The 21,260-nt window shown below is 43.0% G+C and overlaps 3 protein-coding genes across 3 annotated transcripts in view; 2 read left to right on the top strand and 1 right to left on the bottom strand.

Annotated features, from left to right (window-relative positions):
• The window catches only part of LOC109481518 (IgGFc-binding protein-like), a 10,394-nt gene extending 10,381 nt beyond the window's left edge, over window positions 1-13 (top strand). Inside the window, exon 16 of the mRNA XM_019784093.1 lies at window positions 9-13. Coding sequence (XP_019639652.1) covers window positions 9-13 — 5 coding nt within the window. The remainder of the gene's footprint in view (window positions 1-8) is intronic.
• An 8,328-nt stretch (window positions 14-8,341) lies between these two features.
• LOC109481562 (keratin-associated protein 5-3-like) lies at window positions 8,342-11,217 on the top strand. The gene is made up of 4 exons (XM_019784155.1): window positions 8,342-8,664; window positions 9,492-9,616; window positions 10,047-10,142; window positions 10,763-11,217. The coding sequence occupies exons 1-4, from the start codon at window positions 8,434-8,436 to the stop codon at window positions 11,019-11,021; spliced, it is 711 nt and encodes a 236-aa protein (XP_019639714.1). The 5' UTR covers window positions 8,342-8,433; the 3' UTR covers window positions 11,022-11,217.
• A 48-nt stretch (window positions 11,218-11,265) lies between these two features.
• Window positions 11,266-19,331, bottom strand: LOC109481552 (tumor necrosis factor receptor superfamily member 6B-like). Its single transcript, XM_019784144.1, has 10 exons — window positions 19,081-19,331; window positions 18,085-18,184; window positions 16,538-16,742; window positions 16,180-16,268; window positions 15,691-15,885; window positions 14,859-15,053; window positions 14,314-14,402; window positions 13,876-13,911; window positions 13,578-13,646; window positions 11,266-12,956 (listed from the first exon to the last, which is right to left on the bottom strand). The coding sequence occupies exons 1-9, from the start codon at window positions 19,150-19,152 to the stop codon at window positions 13,629-13,631; spliced, it is 999 nt and encodes a 332-aa protein (XP_019639703.1). The 5' UTR covers window positions 19,153-19,331; the 3' UTR covers window positions 11,266-12,956; window positions 13,578-13,628.
• Window positions 19,332-21,260: the final 1,929 nt, after the last annotated feature.

Raw genomic sequence — 21,260 nt, forward strand, 5'->3', positions numbered from 1 at the left:
CCCCCCAGGCTAGACTCCCCCGTAGCGGTAATTTACACCAGCGGGCGAAGGGCTCTTGCGGCCCGGAAAACGAGTTCTGGATTCTAGGGTAGTCACTCTGGTCTACTTCAGTTGACTGACCCAATGACTCGTCACGTGGCTTCTCTGACCCAGTATTGACGTCACACTTCCGAGAAGTCACGTGACAAGTCTGACTGGGCTAGTCTATCGTAGAAGCTCTAGGTGAGAACATTTCTTTGTGTTGGAACAAAAGTTTTAACTTTAAACTGTGGTGATATGGCTATATGATGATTCAACGGTATTCTTTCCATCTCCACACAGGCATTGCTGGAAGCTATCAGGAAGATTGAGTACATGAATGCATTGTACACCAGGACTGGACAGTCTCTGAAGGCGGTCTACAATGAGTTCACCACGGCCAACGGTGCTCGAGATGATGCTGAAAAGGTAAATAAGACTTTTATCTATTTTTGGCGAAGTTTTTTTCAGTACTCACAATATATTGTCTGCCTTTCTTTTAAGGAAACTAAACACACAGGTGTCAAACAACCCACAACAAACATCAAACAATGATGAAAGAAGAATATGATATGAAGATGATTTCCTTTCATTTACCAATGATTGTTCTGTACTAACATGGCACAAATATTATTTTGAAGATTATCATCTTAGTGACAGACGGGAAGGCCACCGATCAAGTGAGAGAGCCTGCTCAGTACGTCAAGAACAAGGGCGCTCACGTGTTCACTGTGGGCGTGGCCAAGTACAAAATGAGCGAACTTCAGGTGAGGATAGGCTTTAAAGTTGCGAGTTATTTATCTACATGTATATTTGTTCCAGGCCATGTATTCTATCTTGACATGTTGAAGCTAGCGGCCACGAAATTGAGAAGTCACGGGCCAAAGTTCGATTCCTTGCATTCGTGGCAAGACGTTGTGCCCTTGGGAAAGGCACTTTACACTTTCCTCACTCCACCCAGCTGTACATGACCTGACTTCGGTTGGAAAGGTACAAGTTGGTGAAAGAAGAGTGATAGGTCTCGCCTTCCTATATACCGTACCCTAGACGCAGTGGACTAACAAACAAATGCCCCTATACGGCCTGAAAAAGGCTATTGGACCTATCTGTACTTTTAAAACATAATTAGTTACATAACAGCTACCATAACTTCACCATTTTCTTTTCTTCTATGTCGATGCGTGCTTTAAACTAAGACAACATAAGTCAGAGTTGTCATATCTTATAGCTCATCGCGTCTAATAACGACTACGTGGCGACTGCTGATGATTTTGAGGACTTGGACCGGATCAGAGACAAAGTGCTAGAAGTCGTCTGTAACGGTAGTACTAAAGATCCATTTAAACAGTCAGAGGTGTTTCCCAACGTTCTGTACTAAGGCCTAGGGGTACCGGTGTTTGTGGTTGGCTTACAGGGAGGTGGTAAGATAGAGATGGCATAATATATATAACATCTGCGTCCATAATATCACCAGGGTCCATAATATCGCCACCTTGAGAAATAGTGTGCTTAAAGATATTTTAACTGCAACATACTTTTGCTATGCACTCCTGCACACCTCAAATGGACATACCTAGGATATGTTGCAGTAAAAAATATCTTAAAGCACACTATTTCTCAAGGTGGCAATATTATGGACCCTGGTGATATTATGCACACAGATGTTATATATACAGCCAGTGTGAAGCTGTCTAATTCTGTGTTCTGTGGTAGTGGTGTATGTATTTCTTACTGTCTCTGTAAAACTGGAAATGGGTTACTGTCCCGCCTAGAGGTGTATGATGCGATGGTGATAGGCCTGCTCAATTCCTATAACCACCGAATAAACCATCATTAATACCAAATTTGGACAGCTACTTCGTCAATCCCTTCAATTGGCTATATCAAATTTGTCATGACGTTTTTAGTAAGGTAAGGCTGGCAGTGCCATACATGTGTATGATATGGTGACCAGCTCCTCAGCACCAAAGAACCCTCGATGTGAAAGCAAATGCAGGTTGTAGCTATATATAGGTTCCACTGTACTGATTCAGAAGCTCTCTCCAGGATGTCACCATGTACATTCGCAAAGCAGTGGCCAACGTTACTGACAATAAAAACGTGAAATGCAGCGTGGCAAAGGCCTACAGAAGTGTCTACTGAAATTTTTCTAAAGAAACAGTAGCGCCGTCTCTGTACCATTTCATTTTGGTATGATTATCACTTTTGCACTACCTATGGCTGTGTTGGGGTGGCCATACATGTATGCGGGGTGTTAGTTTGGTGTACTTTCAATTCTTGTCTCAATGTTTGTCTACAATGTATATATACGAATACACTTTACTGTCACTAGTATGAGGGACAGCAGGGTAGACACCTTGTCATGCAGAGAGATATCCTTATTTTGTTAACCTTACCAGGAGAAGGAGGAGGCGGCGGAGGTGGTGGAGGAGGAGGGGGAGGAGGAGGAAAAGGAGGCAGAACACACTTCACAGTCTACAATGAAGCGAAGACGTACTCCGAGGCCCAGAAGCGGTGTAAACAGGACGGCGGTAGCCTGGCTGACCTGAAAACAGCTGAAATCTCCGCCGTGGTCGTCAAGACGGTGGACAGTAGCAAGAACTACTGGATCGGACTAAACGATCTTGGGGTACGTGGTCATTAGGACAGAGCTATGCATGTACATACAGAAGTACTAACATTTGTTGTGGCAAGTGGAACGACCTGGCCTGCAACTCAAAACAGTACTTCATCTGTCAAACAGGTAGGCCCTTTTTTCTAATCTCCAGGCAACAACAGGGTGTTCAGCCTTTTAACTTTTCGATTGTCAGCAGATCTAGATGGTTAATGGACACTCCTCTGGCCAATGGATATTGCCTTGCCACCGTATGATCTTTCTGATTGGAGATTACTTTTACCATTGTGATGCTTATGGGAGGAGTAGGGCATATAGCTGCAAGATTGTTACAACTAACATGTGCGACCAACATAAGAAAGACTTGGAATATAGGGTAGGGTTCTTGCAACACTAACTTGAAAGTATTTACCTAGTTGACGTTTTTACCCTCCATAGAGCTGGAATAGACTATACTACTGCTGCAATACTACTATATACTACTGACTATACATTGCCGCAAGGTGGCTCTTCTGTCTCCCCCCTCTGCCCCCCGGCTCTGTTCATACCTGCAAGCAGTAGATCTAGATGCCCTAGAGAAAATTTAAAAGACTGCAATGTCATATTTCTTATTCAATATTCAAATTCTCATCCAGACATAGATGTGGTTGGTAGACGTTAGTGCTTTATAGTCTACGTCCTCTGATATATTATTTTTTAACTCCATTTTTTCATTATCTTTCAGGAGACAGAGTGACTAGTGGATGCACGGGTTCTCCACGTAAGTCTATATCATCGAATAGTAAGACAATGAGATCACGAATGTCTGACTTTTACCAAGTTAGTTATGTTAAAAAACCTTCTTGTTCACCTCTACAACTTCAGAAGCCTATTTACATTTCTGAATTTGGATACACAAAAACTCATCTTCGATGTACAGGTGACAAGGGCAGACGTAACATCGGAGCGGAAGTAGAGAACGGCCTGCAGTACCTGAAGCGGACGGCGGGGGAGCTGATGGACGAACTGGAAGGACGGAAGAACCTGGGCCTGGGAACCCTACAGACGGAAACTGGGGAGGACGCCGCCATGCGTCTGAGAGAGGTGGGATTTCTCGATTGCAACATAGCAATTGACTAAAAATGATGAGGATGCCCCCTCTATCATGAAAGTTAATCTGTGTTGGTATATACATGTTTAAAGTTAAAACCTTTGATCCAACACAAAAAAGTTCTCTCACCTAGAGCTTTCGACCAGTCACTCTGGTCTTCCTCAGTCAACTGACCCAGTGGGGCTTGTCACGTGGCTTCTTTGAAGTGTGACGTCAACACTGGGTCAAAGGTATCTGGTAGACGATGTCGGCCCCCGTCGCGGTTCAATGAAGGGTGATGGGCCCTGATGTAAATAGCCTCTTTCACCCCTCTCAGGAAGTAGTCTTGTCCAGTGTCCAATATTGGACGTCCCCTCTATAAGTCGAATCCATGTACGTTATGTACATACTTGTATTTGTTTACAACTCGCATTTGAAGTATAATCGTGACATATCTATTTAAACTAGTGTAAACCATGTTCATGTACTGTAAACCATGTAATAAAACAGTAACGAATCGCATGTGTTAAACTATCACCAGATGGACATTATATTGAAATGAAATACCTTATTGTACATTCATGCCACGACGGGCTAGGTACAGGTCAAGATTTAACAGACACATAACAGGCGTATGTAGAATAGTGGAGACAAAAGATACACTACTTGACTTAGACATACATACATAGGGAGCATACAAGGATGCTATACTAGGCTAGTACAAAGTGTTCTAGTTACGTATACTGAGCTAATACAGAGTGGTCAACTTCTTCTCGCTTTTTTGTACAATGGAAAATGGGGGAACAGATCATGTTTGTGATACAAAATCTAAAATGATCTAAAATAAAGTGTTGTTCATCTTCTATTTTATTCATGTTACAGTATTGACAGAGTCTATTCTGGACTATATTGTACCTATGAAAGCTGACGCTGAATATAACTATCTATCCCTCGTCTATATAGATGTTGGATTCCATGTCCGAGCTGACGACCGACGCTATCGACGATGGGGAGGAATCCACCCGGGAGGTGTCACTCGTCCTGGACGAGATCGACCAACAACTTCAGCACATCCGGGACCTGTCCGACATCCGGGACACCTCCAACATCCAGGCAGAAGGGCTGGAGGAAATTCCGGATCTTCCGGAGCCTGACGGGTTTGAGGAAATACGGGAATTTCCGGATCCAGAAGGGCTGGAAGATTTCCAGGATCTTCCGGAATCCGAAGGGCTGGAGAAATTCCAGGATCTTCCGAAGTCCGAAGGGCTGGAAGAATTCCAGGATCTTCCGGAATCTGACGGTCTGGAAGACGTCCAGGATCTTGCGGAATCCGAAGGGCTGGAAGAATTCCAGGATCTTCCGGAATCTGACGGTCTGGAAGAATTCCAGGATATTTCGGAGCCTGACGGGCTGGAAGAATTCCAGGATCTTCCGGAGTCCGAAGGGCTTGAAGATTTCCAGGATCTTCCGGAATCTGATGGTCTGGAAGAATCCCAGGATCTTCCGGAGCCTGACGGGCTAGAGGAAATCCGGAATCTTCCGGAGCCCGACGGGATGGAAGAATTCCAGGAACTTCCGGAGCCTGACGGGCTGGAAGAAATCCGGAACCTTCTGGAGTCTGACGGACTGGAAGAATTCCAGGATCTTCCGGAGCCTGACGGGCTAGAGGAAATCCGGAATCTTCCGGAGCCCGACGGGCTGGAAGAATTCCAGGAACTTCCGGAGCCTGACGGGCTGGAAGAAGTAGCGGAAGTGCTGAAAGAGTTCGAGGACATGATTGACGGATAGTAATCACGTGACTTCCATTCCGCCAATCGTCTTTACGTAGTGTATACGTAGCTTATTTGCTTTAAGCCTTATTTTGCTTGGCCAGCAAAGTAAGCTTTATGCAACTAGAATGTTAAAAGAAAGGCTTTTATATCAGTCCGCTAGCTAAAGTAGAATTTTCAATGCTAATTTTAGATTTAATTCAATGCTGTTTGGCAGAGAATCTTTTATATGGTGTCTACTTTTAAAATTTCATCCAACACTGCTGACGCTAAAGAATCAGGCAAGTTACACATATTAGACAACTACTTCTCTGCATAGAGTAGCCATTTGGTACTTTTATTTGGTACCTGGCCAACTAAAATTTTACCTGCAATAAACTGTTGTTCAGAAAGATAGAATTATGGTTAATGTATTAGATACTTCATGGCGTAATAAAAGTACAATTTGCTAATATGACATGCATGTATGTTATACATAGTGATTGGAGATTAAGGAAATCTTTAGCTTTAGATTAGATTAAGGAAATATTAGTATCTTTAGATATTAGCATAGCTTACTTTGTTTTGGGACTAGCTCTTTGGTGCCACTGCACTTATATAGACATATAGACATATGTAGTTATTATAAACTGAACGCCATGCATAGAAATGCATCAATGCTGCCTGTAGAAGAAAGAGATTGTACTGATTGTGAGTTGGTAGAATGACTGAACATTGTTCAAACAAGCGCGAGAAAAATGCAAATAAAAATGGTAATGGGATATTTATTGTCGTTGTATATTTTGAAGGACGAATTAGCAGTTAGCAAAATATCTTACCGACTCTCCCCTCGCTTAAAATAGTTTAAAAGGGGCAGGGGAAAAGGCTCGAATCCCGCGTCCCTTTTTCAGCCTCTCTTAGGACCCCTTCACGCTTGTCCTGCTAAGCGCAGCAATTGTTGTTCTGCATTTACAGTACCATCTATATAGCACCCTGTGGTGATTTGGGGGTATTTCTCGTGCAACGCATCACACCGCAGCGAAACGCAACGAATGCGGAAGTAACTATGCCACTGCAGGGCAAAAAAATTGAGGGTCTATGATCTAATTAAGACATGAAATTATTTAAAAAATACTGTGCCAGGAATGCCAACAGGACAAGGGTTTTAAGATTGTTTTAGTCCTAATTGCTTCCGGCAAACCATTAAGTGAGATGGTCCTTGATGTGAGTTGGGGTTCGGGGTTTCCGTCGAATTTTCCTCTTTGTGGTTAGATGAGAAAACATTACACTGCATGAAATCTTATCTTTAAGGTATCCCCATACCAAATTTCAGGTCATTTGGTTTTATTACCAGGGCTCCAGATCCCAAAATGTATATTTTTGTCCGAAAATAGCACAAAAAAATGAAAATAAAACAATTTTTCCAAAAAAAAAATCGCCTGGGGGTATTTGCCTACTCTACCTTCATGCCAAATTTCATGTCATTTGGCTCAAAAATGAAAAAATTGAATCCATTTAATGTAATGGCAGAAGAACAAGAAGAAGAAGAAGAAACATGAGGAAAAACAATATGACTTCACCACATAGTGGTGAAGCCATAAAAACAGTATTTCAAATAATAACTGCTATTTATTATGTGGACTTTGGGTTTTGTTATTACTCCTGCCGAGGGAGTAATAAGACAGCCGAGCCGAGCTTTTCCGTGACGTCGTCTGTTGTTTTCGCTGCGTCTGTTTGTCTGTTTGTGTTTCCGTTCCACATGCTAGTCACGTCGTGGAGACTGACAGGAAGTTAGGTAAAAGGTCCCAGAAAGGCTCCAGAAAAAGTTATCTCATTTCCTATCTTCAATTTACAGCTATATGCTATATCTGTTGTTTTATGTGAGCCCTTGTGAACACCCATAGACAGAATCAGCAAGATATTCCCAATCGGAAATTCACAATCCACGTATCCAAGAACGCAGATTTGCCCCAGGCACGGTTCTGTACCCGCACCACTGCAGGAAATGCCCGCCGCTCTGATGCGCCGAGCCCGGCTGCTGTCTGGACTAAAGACTAAATTGTGGCTGTCAAGACGTTCAAAAATAAAATATTATCGCTTTCAGAACCGTGCTTATCTGGCTCTATGCCTGAATGAGTTAGGTTAGGATCAGACACGTATCCAAGAACGTAGATTTGCCGCAGGCATGGTTCTGGATAGTCTTTATCGTATCCAGGACCCTGCCTATCTAGTTCTATGCCTGAAAGAGGTAGGTAAGACTCAGACACGGTTCTGGATAGTCCCTATCCGATATCCAAGAACGCAGATTTGGCCCAGGCACGGTTCTGTATCCACACCACTGCAGCAAGTGTCCGCCTCTCTGCTGCGCCGAGCCCGGCTGCTGTCTGGACAATAAAACATTATCGCGTCCAGAACAGTGTCCTTCTAGTTCTATGCCTGAATGGGTTAGGGTTAGGTTCAGGCGCGGATCTGGATAGTCTCTATCGTATCCAGAACCGTGCCTGAGCGTGGTTGTGTAACAGGTGTGCAGGATTAGGGTAAACAATAAGTGACATAACGTCGTACCACAATGCTTCACGGATAAGGTTACGTTTCTCGTCCTAGGGATCGACTACACCCGGGGATGTAACTTAACTAAGACCTACCGGTTTATCCTTTACAACCATCTGATGTGGAAACATACACACACACATATATATATATATATTCGATATAAAGAGGAGAGATTTTGATCTTTATATTTTATATCAAGAGACTTAATGTTTTATGGCAAGGGAGTATTGATATTTGGCGACGAGAAAACGCCGTGGACTTTTCCTTGTAAGGATATCGCGCATTGATACACGGCGATGAAGTTAAGAACGGTGTAAAACGTCACTCCGAAAGTGAAACTTCCTTCTGCCAACTTGAAGGAGGGATGGTTTGAAATTTGCTCGAGTTTTGCGTCGCCTTCCAAATTCCACAGTTGGCATTAGGTTGTAGCCATGACGCCGCTTGGTTGGGTGTGCGTGGCTGCGACCACCGCCGTCCTGCTTGTCCAGTCTTCGGGCCGTGAGACGGGGCCTGTCCGGGAGTCGGGGCGGCAGGTCCGCACGGTCCCCGCACCGTCTGTAGGGAAATGTGGCCACATCAAGGGGGGCGGCGTTTTCCACACACACTTCTACGTCTGCTGCAACAACTGTGACGAGAGCGGCGGAAACCCCACATGTGACAGGGTATGTGGGCCACTTTTCTTGAATCCAGAACCGCGCTTCATCCGGAATCATGCTCAGACACGGTTCTGGATTGTCCATGCTTATCCAGAATCGTGCTTTATCCAAAACCATGCTCAGGCACAGAACTAGATAGCCGCGGTTCTGGACACGATAATGTTTTAATTTGGAACGTCTGAGGCCACGATTTCCACAAGATAACAGTGGGTTAGGAGTCTTAGGACTAAGAAAAAGTGTGCGTCCGTGTTCGGATAGGTCCGGCTGCGTTCCGTTGGTCCAATCACCTTTGTTCTACTCTAGGTGTTTTTTTTTCAAGCTAAACAATGACAATGTAAATGATACGACTATAATTGTTAACACCTTCAAGTTTATAATCTTGAGGAAGGAGATATTTACTGGGAGGGTGGTGTTTTCGCTTTGTGTTCGCTTTGTGTTCGCAGCTATAAGTCACGATGGGTTTGACGGATTTGATTTTCGGTATATGGGTAGTTATTGGTGTGTTTTTTTTTCATTTTGTCTATATTTTAAGGCATTGAAACAAAAACACCCCGTGCTGTATGTGGTATAGCATCGCCTTTCGTCAACAGCTGCTGAAGACTATGGAACTAAAAGGCTATACCACACTACTTCCAGGGAGGTCTTTTTAAGTATTATAATTGTGATATCATCCATGTTTTAAGTCATGTAGTGTTACTGGTATCATAGTTGTTAATGTCATATCTAAAATTGTCAGGAGTTTCTGTGAACATTATTCACATGACCTGCGAAAAGTTTAGAACGAATAATGAATAAACGAATCTATAAGGATGCCGATTTTCATGGCGTTTTAGACCACGTACCGGGGTAGAACTACCGGGGAGTACTGCGGCCACTGCGGCGCTGACCAGGGGAACGGCACGCGCGCTAGTTACTTCAGATGTGGAGGCTGCGCTGGGCAAAGTCATGTGCAGGAAATGTGAGTAGAAAGAACAGTTAGTAGAACATTCATCAATCATTGGCTGTTTTGAAAGGTAGCAAACGCGTACCTCAAATTTTTTACGTCCAGTGTATACCTTATCTTTGATCACAGAGTGACCTAGTCTCATGGACTTCCAAAATTTGGCGGCACATGTTTGCTACTTTTCAAAACCACAAAAGTCACTGACTGATGAATATTTTACTAACTGTTTATCTATACGTGACTCTTAACCTCTTCAACGAGTAGAAAATACTTGCTCTGTGGCACACCGGGCAGCAAGCAAGGTTCCGGGCCAGGATAGGACATACTGTTTTGTGTTTATTCTCAAACAATAAATCTACAAATACCTCCATTTTTGACGGATGTAGTAAGTGAATGACATCAGCTCAGTTGGTCAGAACTGACGTCGACTTGCTGTTTTTGTCAGGTGTAACGAGAAGTACTCCAGTTACCCTGGCTTTTGCTGGATCCACAGCTACTGCTTCCAGCATCGCTGTAAGAAATACTTCCCACAGAAGGCCAGGTAAGATAATAATATGGACTTGCGCCTTTCCCAACATTTGTCAACTTTCTAATAGACTTTGTTTTCTAATTTTTGCTTTGATGGATGCCTTTGAAATTATTTTTGCTATTTATTTTCACACCATTTCTTTTTATTTTGGACTCCTGTGCATTGGTATTAACAGCAAATTCAAAATGAAATGACATATATACTTAAGTAGTTTTAGGATTTGGACCTAGGTTCCTGTCAGTTCCAACTGCAATAAGAGCAAAATGACCTGGAATTTGAAAAGTCTTCCGCACGAGTCTTAGAGATAATAAGATTAAGGGAGAAGTAAATTCGTAGCGTCCGTTTTACATGCCGCGATTGGGTTGATTTGGAGCACTGATCTGAGATTATTTTGATATAATAATGTGTATTTCCCAAGAAACCATGGAAAGCATTACGTCGGTGAAGGTTGGACATCCAGGTAATAAGATACGCCAAAAACAGTTACTCAAACAACTGGATATGGTTCTGGATACGTTCATATGATTTTGTCATGATCAGTTGCTTGAGAAACTGTGTTGTTTTTTTTGGCGCATGGGAAGCATTATAGTCAGCGTGCAGGTTCCTGCCATGAAAATGTTCCGTTTCTCCAGGAGGAGCCTTGCCTCTTTCTGCGGTGACGACACCTGTGACAAAGCTGAGAACACCACCACCTGTCCGTTCGACTGCTGCCCGGAGAAAAACCCGGGGGACTGCCAGAGGACCGAGGGCACATGTCCGCGCGACTGCTGCTCCCAGGCCGGCTGCTGTCTGGTGTCCGCCAGTCCCACCGTACAGGCAGACACGGCGGTCTCTGCCGCTATCGCAGCGGTGGCTTTTGCCTTCAGCTGGCTTTTCAACCGAATAGAATAGAATTGAACAGTTTCAGGCGTCCAAAACCAAAAACAAGCATTAAAGAGAGAACATTTGAGTGCCGGGCAATCTACCTTTTGGAACAAACTACTAGTACCACAAATTTCCAATAGATCCGCCAACTGCTCATAATGTTTTGTGACTAGTATGTAAATTATGTTCCTTTCATTTGTACATAAAGTAAATTTCCTTTTGTGCTAAATATTTTACCATGATGTTATTTGTGGTGTGTGTGTTTTTATTTCTGTATGAAGATCGAAATGAAGAAATAGGTAAGTACCTTTCACAGAGGGCAGTAAGGATAAAATGGATGTTTCACGAGGCTTGCATCTCAAGGCTGCTTTGTACAGTTGTAAAGTTGTTATGTGCCTTATATCAGCTGGTAGTGTATCATTGTATTGAAATGGCAAGACAGTATCAAACTGACAGAGCAGTATCCAATAAGCAACCCAAGTAGGACAAGTTGGATAGCTGTCAAAAAATGCCAGATAAAACATGTAAAAATACATCTAAAATAAGCCCACTTTAATCTCTACTCATTGAGTACAAATGTCTCTTCTAAATAAAACCTCAGTCTTCTAGTTGTACATGCATATTGCTTTTTAATTGCTTTTTGTCTGACGAACAAGGAAACAAACAAATTTTATCAAATGATCTTACAGGTATAAAAAGTTCTCTAAGACTTATGAAAGTCAGTGCAAAAAAAAAAAATACATGAAGCTTAAACACATGGCATTCCTCTTGATGGTGGAAGACCTCAATCTTTTTAAACATTTTTTTCCATAACCGGTAAACCGCCTTTAGGCGAAACACACCGGTTTTGTACATGAACGCACATGTACATTGCATAAGACTGGACTGTAAGGTTTGAACCACTCACACCGGGAAGGTCCCCTACTCTTTTTGATAAGTGTGGTGGGTTCTTAAATGTGTGTGGCTCTCCCCAAAAACAGGACCTCCATTTAACGTCCTATCCGAGAGACGTCCCTACCCGAAGCTAGATACTCATTTCCACCTGTGAAGTGAGGAAAGTCGTGTAAAGTGCCTTTTCCAAGGGCACACGTTCGGTGGAATGGGTAGGATTCGAACCCGTGACCTCTTGGTTCTGAGCCGCAATTGCAACAAATATATGGTGGGGTTATTGAATTGATATAGCTTGCTATACCCACAGAGATAGCCAAACAGTGAATATTGATAAATCATTCAGTTAACGTGCAGCAAGTTAGTACAAGTGGTGTCTTGCCTGGGTGCCAGACCCTGGCGTTTCATAAGCGATAGATTTCTTGCATGGGGGGAGAAACCCTAAGCTTATGTCCACTACCAAAAGTATCTGCCCAAGCCCTTTATCTTTCAGAGGGTGCCAACTAGGGCCTGGTGGGGGGTATGGCTTCCCGTGTTCCTGGTGTTTGGTAAGAGATACATGAAGATATTTTGGGGGGGACCCTAATGTCCACTACAAAAGTATCTGCCCAAGCCCTTTATGAGGGCCTGCAAGGGGGGGTAGTGATTACGGATTACGCAAAATTTTTGCCGCCTATTACGAATTACGTTTAAGTCTCAGAGCTGATTACGACTTTACGATTTGCGGCTAATGTCCAATTACGAATTACGTTGATTTTTGTGGAGGCTGCCTACGAATTACGAAGTCTAAAACGGCCTGATTACGCCTTACGAAAAAGGGCTTGCAGGCCCTCCTTTATCTATCATGCTATCGAATGGGGCCTGGCGGGGCGTGTGGCTTCCAAGGAAATTATCATACACTGGAAAGGGGCTGGCACCCAGGCTAGTGGTGTCAGGGATGCTACACGTTCTGTACAGGGTTACGGAAGGACACGTCATCAGAGCTGGACCCCACCGGCTCCAGCCTGCCTCCTGGTGGCAGGACATCCTCAGGCTGAAGTGAGATGGGCTGCAGGGGGTGGGGGTTCGCTTCCTCTGGGAAACAAAAATAATTGTGTTATCGATCACACACCGATTCTTCTGCAGCAAAGGTCCAGGGTAGTGTGTGGTAAAAAAGCGACAAAAGGGTTTTGAGGGTTCAGACTTGAGTTCACATTTCGCACCATCTGATGCAAAATGATATTAACTTAATAAACATGACTGAATTCCCCAATAAAATGTTTTAATTTCTTTGCATGACATTTCATCAGAGATTTATCCTTTTTTCCCCCTAAAATGTACTTAAGCTTGAGAGGCTAAAATAAAGTTTGTGAAACTCTGTAATAAGAAGGATATCCTTCATATAATTTCCGATAGTTTTTTTACTTCAGAATTATTTTCTGTAAGAGATCAGGCTGCTAGATTTGAGGGTGTACAGGATCTAATTGAGACCCAAAATAAACTGGGGTATAAATTGTTAATGGCTATATCACTCGTGATCTTTATTTGCATTCAGATACATATTCATGTACAGATACATAGTCTGATAATGCACAGATACAGATTCATGTACAGAATGATAACAGACTTTCTGAGTAGTATGACCGTGTCAGTCCCAGTACACCTGAGTGAGGACGGTTGACACGGTGGATTGTACATGTACAAAATCATACATACTCTCATAGATGTCATGAGCATTGTTGGGAGGTCCGGGGTCTTCTGTGTTCATTAAGGGTCTGCAGCATCCTACACAGAGAAACAAATGTTTCAGAGGCACTGAATATTAACTGCAGTACAGTACAATTAGAACACATCTCCAGGCTCTTTAAGAATGATGCAAGTTACTATTTTACTAATGCATGGATTTTTTATAGATTGATGGTGATGATTTAACAAGGAAGAAAAAAAGGTAATGTAAGAACATGACATGATTTCTTTGGTCAATTTGAACAAACGTGAAAGTGATAAAGCTTACCATCATCAGATATCTTCTTAGGGAAAGTCGGTGAATCTGAAACAGTGTCAGAATTCAGTTCAGTTCAGTTCAGTTTTTATTCGCACTTTAAAATAAAATGTAACAATACAGATGCAAGAAAATATAAATGAAATGTAACAGTGCAGGGAGGCCGGAAGCATAAAAATGCTAATGAGGAGGCCTCCCTTCATAACGTGATTACATGTAACAATTCAAATAAATCGGATAAATAAGAAATAACTTAGGTAACGGGTAAATGAAACAAAACAATAAAATACAATACGATACAATACTATCTACAATAATGAAAAGTAGTAATGAAAAGTAGTAAAAGTAAATTAGGGAACACAGTTATTGCAGTTGTCACAAGGGCATCAAACTGACAATTATCTAGTGAATGTGAATGAAATATTGAAGACCGTTGTGACTTGAGCGTACCTGGATTCGGGGTGGGGGGAGGGGTGGCGGGTCGGGAAGGGAAGGGACTTCTGGGGCCCGGGCAAGCATTCCAGCATTCATCTCAATGTCTAAAACAAGCAGAAAAAAGGTAATATCAACAAAATTCCTATGTTCAAAATATAGAACAAAAATACTTAACTAGAATAAATAGAATAGAATAGAATAGAATGCCAAGTTTTGAATTGCAGTGTGATAATTTTCACACCAGTTTGTACAGTAGCACAATTTAACTGTGTAAGACCGGACTGTAAGGTTTGAACCACTCACACCGGGAAGGTCCCCAGCTCTTTTCGATAAGTGCGGTGGGATCTTTATCATGCTCAAGGTGTGACTCTCTCCAAACACGGGACCTCTGGATTTACGTCCTACCTGAGAGGACGTCCCTAGCCAAAGCTAGGTACTCATTTTTACCTGAGTTGAGTGAGGAAATAGGTGTTAAGTGTTTTTCCCATGGACACAACCATTACTGTGGTTCCTGCCAGGAATTCAAACCCAGAACCTTGAATTCTGATGAGTCGACCAACCTTCAGAGTCAGACAGACTTGGCCTCCTCCTGATGCTTGCTGGTGTTGAGAGCTGTTTTGTCCTGCGGCATCTCCACCAGAAACAGCCCAGGAACAGCAGGAACAGCACACAGCCTCCCACAGACCCCCCTATGACGGCCTCCGTGTTGGTAGAACCTACCGGCACTGGGACCTGGGGCACTGATCTGGACTGAGCTGCACAGGGAAAATGTCTCTGCTTTAGAAAACAGTCATCAGTAAACAACTAGGAGCGAGAAGACACAGGAAAACCCCTGCCTCCCTCAGGACTCCGGGAATCCAACCCGGGCAGCCAGCTTATGACACCAGCACACTAACGACTACTCCAAAAGGTCCAGACCGGATAGATCAGTTAGTAGCCGCTTATTAACCCCACTGTTATACTTGAATGACTGTAATTCTCTCCCAGTTCCTCACAGTTTGGTACATTAAGGCCACACTGAATTATGGTAATTTTATGGATAACATCCTCAGAAGACCCAAAAACTAATGCGAGCAAGCAAATAATAAAAAAAAAAAAGTCCAGCCAAAAAAATGCTGCTAAACCAAAGCCACAGGAATACAAATCTGGTATTGTGAATTTGCGGTTGTACATGACTCACATTAACAACAAGTGTCTACATGCTGGCCTTTTGCAGCATTCCCTTCTGCAAACTAGGTAAACATAATGATATGATATGATATGATATGATATGATATGAATCTTTATTGCATGTTCTTGCCCAGATGGGCTAAATGCACAAGAGGGTATGCAGTATGCAAAAACATTGAGTATTTCATACTGAAACGCTATGTTCTAATAAACCTCACCAACCTGAAACTGGACTGGTACTACCGGTAGTACTCTGCAGCCCAGGAAAGTCACAGTGCGTGTCCTGAGTGTTGGTGCAGGGCTGTAACGTCCCACCTCTGCAATCTGTGCAGCTTCGACACTGCTGAGTCAGCGAATTCTCGTCCGAGAAGGTTCCATCCTCACATGGGATACAGGCTGTGTCCGCCTTGTGGGTTGCTAGTAGGGCACACAGGAGATTATCATTTTCATTTTACATGTTCAGTTTGGTGTATTATCATTTTCAATTTCCTGGGGTATATATAGTGATTTTTTTTTACAGTGAATGAAACATTTTTTTAAGCAAAGAACATGGGATTAAATCTGGCTAATGACTTAATTTTTAAGAAAATCTGCACAAAAACATACACAGAGTCTGACATAATGTTACCTAAAAGATTGCAATATGTACTCGTCTGATGAATACGTAGTCTTATAAATTTTAGACAAAGAGTATAACAGACCAGGACGTACCTATATGGGCCACTCCGAATCCTTTATCACATGAAGTTTTCTGTCGACACTCGGAGGTTTTCAAGTCCCAGAAATCGTTACTGGAACACCTGGAACAGGCAAGTCCCATGACTCACAGTGATTTAGCCAGACCAGATGTAGAGACCAAAGAACACAAGAAGATGGAGGTGTGGCCTGTGTGTTTATATCATTGAGATCGTGCAAGTTTTATGGTAAAATGTATTGATATGAGATACTACAGATTTCCAAAGTCTTAAAAAAAAAGACAATTCCCAGTGGCAATTTCTTTCAGGACTAAAATAGAAAACAACATTTATTTCCTAGGCCTTAAGGAGCAGGTAGACCCAAGTTAACACACCTGCAGACCCTGTCCCGTGTTGGTGTGCAGTCCTCCCCCTCCACTGTGCCATTCCTGCCGTCAGCGCTGAAGTACGGAGTACAGTCGCTACAGGACAGGCAGCGGCTGGCGAAGTTAAAGCAGGGGTTGTAGAACCGGCCTGCTGTACATGACTCGCAACGTGGGTCAGGGTTGTCGGCAGTACAGTCCTGTATAACGTATGTGCCTGCATGGATGGAAACATTCAATCATTGTCCTGGTCCAAAACTTACCACAGATATGTCTTCTACATAAGCCGCGGCGACTGTTGCAGGGCTAATCTCTTCCTTGCAGTCTTTTACATTAGCCCTAACAACAGGGCTAATGTACAAGACTGCAAGCAAGAGATTAGCCCTGCAACAGTCGCCGCGGCTAACAATGTAGCAAGATGTGAGCGAGCTACATCACCTATTTACTATACATGTAATACAAATGACCCGAGCTGAGTCAATTACATGTAAATGGGGACCACTGTGGTTCTATTGGATAAATTTTTATAGTTTTTTAAATAAACTGAGAAACTTGAGCTAATTTGCTGGAATTATGTATTATACAACATACATATATTATGTCACACATTATGTCATACATGATTATATGATGACACAAGTGAAAGCACAGGGATCATTTAAATCACTCCTGAAAATTAGTTCTTAGTTGCTGCGTGGACAGAAAAAATTCCCAGCTAGCACTGTGGGCTGGGGATGTCAGCGGTACAGTCCTGTACAACGTAATTTGTGCCTGCACAGGGTTGGACAAGTTTTCAAAAACACTTACCCCATCTGGCAAGCACATGGTCATTTCTACTTGCCCGAACCAACTTTTTACTTGCCCAATGCAAAATGACCTATTTCATACATTTTTAACGCAAAGAATTTTTTTCAGTTAACTCAGCACTATATATTGTTCTATGCTTGACCAATATTTTCCAAAGTAAGGAGGTTTGAGACTTGCAAATGGTTCCCTGATAAAAAGTCATCTTATGGGAATAGTCATTATGGGAAAATGATGAGAAATTTTGCTCCAAACACTGGGGCATAAAAATATGCCACATCCCAAAAATTTACTTGCCCGAACAGTGCTTTTACTTGCCCTGGGCAAGTGGGCAACCCTGCTGCATCGATGGAAACATTCGGTCTTCCACGTCCAACGTTCTACCACGGGTCTTTTACAAAGTCACAATGAAGCCTACATAGTAAGATGTGAGCAAGCTTGAATATATCATACATCACCTATTTCTATTTACTACATGTAATACAATCCGCAGCTGAGTCATACTTAGTTAGGGACCACTGTGATTCTACTGGATAACTTTGAAAGAAACTGAGAAATAAGCTAATTAGTAATTTGTCCAGGAATAATGTATATTATAAATGATGACAAAAATTAATGCATAAGATCAATTAAATCAGTCTAGAAAATTATTTCTATTCTTTGACATGTCACACACGCAGTTGTTGAGTGGACAGAAAAAAATCCAAGCTTTAAAGTTATGATTAGACCATGATCTAAGTTGAGATTCTCCTTACCAGGAGGGCAGAGGTTACAGGTGACCTCGGATGGAAGACGGACAGAGTCGGTGATGTCATCTGTGCACCAGTCGGGAGTCTTGAACACCTGGCCAGAAACCTGGGGAAACACATTTGTCATATCTGAGACTGTGCGGTCGTGTGGCGCAGTCGGTAGCGCGTTCGGCTCACACCCGAGAGGTCGTGGGTTCGAACCCTGCCCATCATCCCATGTCACCGATCTTGAGCCCTTGGGAAAGGCACTTCACACGACTTCCCTCACTTCACTCAGGTGAAAATGAGTACCTAGCTTCGGCTAGGGACGTCCCTCGGATAGGACGTTAAATGGAGGTCCCGTGTTTGGGAGAGCCACACCCCACGCACGTTAAAGAACTTATTGAAAAGAGTAGGGGACCTTCCCGGTGTGAGTGGTTCAAACCTTACAGTCTGGTCTCGGGGTTGACTTCTTTGAAGAGGTGATAGTCACCTGTTATGTCAATCCTTCCACAATGTGGTAAATCGTCATAAAATAAAATAAAAAATAAAATAAAATATCATGCTATGATACGATAGCCTTTTTTGGGGGTGGTGTTGTGGACCGGGGGCCTGCAAGGGTCGTAAATGTTTCAAGCTAATCCACCATTTGTAGCTCCATGATCTGACACCTGAGTGATGAAACATTGTACAACATATTGGTTTTCCAACATTGACATTGAAAATATAAACTGTATGGTGTATTGTACAGTCGGATCACTAGAGATCGACTGATTAAAAATAATAAAAAAATTTAAAAAAAAAAGATCCCTACCTACAGACTCTAACTTTTCAGAACTGAAGCACAACATTTTCTTCCTAGGCCTATCGGTAAAGTAACTTTTAAAACTTTTACCATAAATGGTACTATTCATCAAGAGTACATAACACTGGGCAGGTGTCTCTTTTACTATGCCCCCCCCCCCAATAATAATGCGTAAAACACACGACATTTTCATGACCAAAGGGAGGGGGGGCACATACCGGATGTGATGAAAACACGGCGATGACAAGAATAAGACGCTTGCATAGTCGAAATACGGGGCCGAAATTCATAGCAGAAAACACTCAGACATTACCCACGACACTGTGGGACGACCTGGTACACTTAAAGGGACGAAAAAACACAAAAGTAGGCTAGCAGCATGGAGTCTCCATGTTTGATTCCATGCTAGCAGCCGCTCGGTCACTGTGTCACCGTGACCATGATCCTTAGCGCACCTGTGGGCCCTGGAAGGTCATTATTGACAGAAGATCTTAATTGATAATCGATGGTTTAACTTAGATAATTGTACTTGAAAATGTGTGATGCAAGAAAAAAATCTATTTTTCTAAAAGTTTGTGCCAAAATCATTGACCTTGGCCCCAACCACCTGTTCGGTGGGTCAAGCTGCAGTGACACTCCTTCCCGCTAGGTGGCGAACCCGGAAGCCAGAAATTGGGCCGCTTCTTACGCTTTACTTCTTACGTGTTTTTCGTTGTAAATATCCAGTTAATTCCGCCATTACAGGCTACATATTGTTGACAGATTACCGAACAATTCTCAGTGTCTGTTTCCTTCCTTTAGGCCATTAATTCTAGCCTCTAACAGGCTTCGAGAGGCGGCTGAAAAGAGTAAAAATCGGCCAAATAGATAGATAACATGCCGGGGGAGTTGGTCCGCTAGAAGAGTACAGTTTGCCGCAAACGGACCAACTCCATCCCTCTGCATGTTATCTTTCTATTTGGCAAATTTCAATCTTTCCAGCAGCCACGCGAAGCCTGGTAGAGGCTACGTTGACTTGGCGGCTTTGAATGTTTGAAACGATGCTTGTTCAACTTTCCTGAATGGAGCGTTTTGAACTGCAACATTTACCGCATCAAATTATCTGTTTTTCTCAGCAATACCTGAAAAGTCAGGACAACGACAACAGCTTTTAGCTGCACTGCATCTCCACGCGAACAGTCCGTGTTTTTATCGGAAAATGTATGTACAGAATGTCTGTTTCTGTGGTGCGAAAGGAGAACAGGTGAATCGGGGATTCCCCGGGTGGAAAGAGTTATAAATTTCGCCTGATTAAGAGCCTTAGCAAACGGAAATTAGTCCATAACGTTAGATGTAAAGACTAGTGTGTTCGACAGGTCAAATATTGCTTTATCTTTTTAGTACATCCGATCATCGCAATGTCTTAGGTTGTACTTGAACAAACCAATGAAAGTAGACCCGGACAAAAGAGGGTACGTCTTAGTACTTTCACTTTCACAATCACACAAATGGTGTGGGGGGGGGGGGCATATTGTCACGGAGTAGATGAAGTTACGGTTGATTTGATAATTGATATCTAACACTGAGAAGGACATTCAAGGTCATCCAACATTCAAGGACACTACAAGGACATCCAAGGACACTACAAGAAATTAAGGGTTAATTGGTGGAACACTAGCTAAGGGTTGCAGGATCGACAGCCGCTACCCTTTTTACATACACGCACTGCAACTTACCTGGTTCTATTGGATCCGTAAAGAGACATCAAAACAGAAAACATGGGCACCTTGTTGTGCGATTAAGGTTGGGGTGAGGGAACGGCGACTGTTGCAGCTAGAAGCAGTGCTGTATACTAGTGCTAGTGACGGATGTGAAAGTGAAAACAGTACTCTGGGCTTACATGTACGTTAAAGCCATGACCTAAGCGTCGGAAGCAAACAATAGGGGATACGTGAGGTGGAAGTACGTCACAGGTTTCATACGGAACTGAACGCTGAATCCTAGCCTCCTTTTCGGGCGTTCCCGGATCGGTCGTAATTGGCCATTTTAATTCAACGTAAAGCGTAGACAGACCGCTCAAATTCAACGTAGAGCGTAATTGGCACATTTTACGTACGGTTGTAGCCACTTGGAATTTATCGTAAAGCGTAATCGAGAGGTTCCCTGAATTCAGCATAGAGGTTTCCTGAATTCAGCGAAATACGTAGCCAGGTCCCAAAAATTAGCCTAGAGCGTTGTCAGGACCCCCATGTAGGCCCTCAAGAGACTAAGAGAATTGCAGTCATTAACAAACGGACTCCTTCCCCCCAACAGACGACTTACATGGCGGACAGAACTGAGAGGGACTACTGCGGGAGCTGCGGGGAGGACCGGGGGGACGCCAGGGAGACGGTCGGCACGTTCAGCTGCGGCGGCTGTC

This window comes from Branchiostoma belcheri, unplaced genomic scaffold (genome assembly GCF_001625305.1).
Source record: "Branchiostoma belcheri isolate BF01 breed outbred unplaced genomic scaffold, Haploidv18h27 scaffold56, whole genome shotgun sequence".
In the NCBI taxonomy this organism is placed as follows: Eukaryota; Metazoa; Chordata; class Leptocardii; order Amphioxiformes; family Branchiostomatidae; genus Branchiostoma; species Branchiostoma belcheri.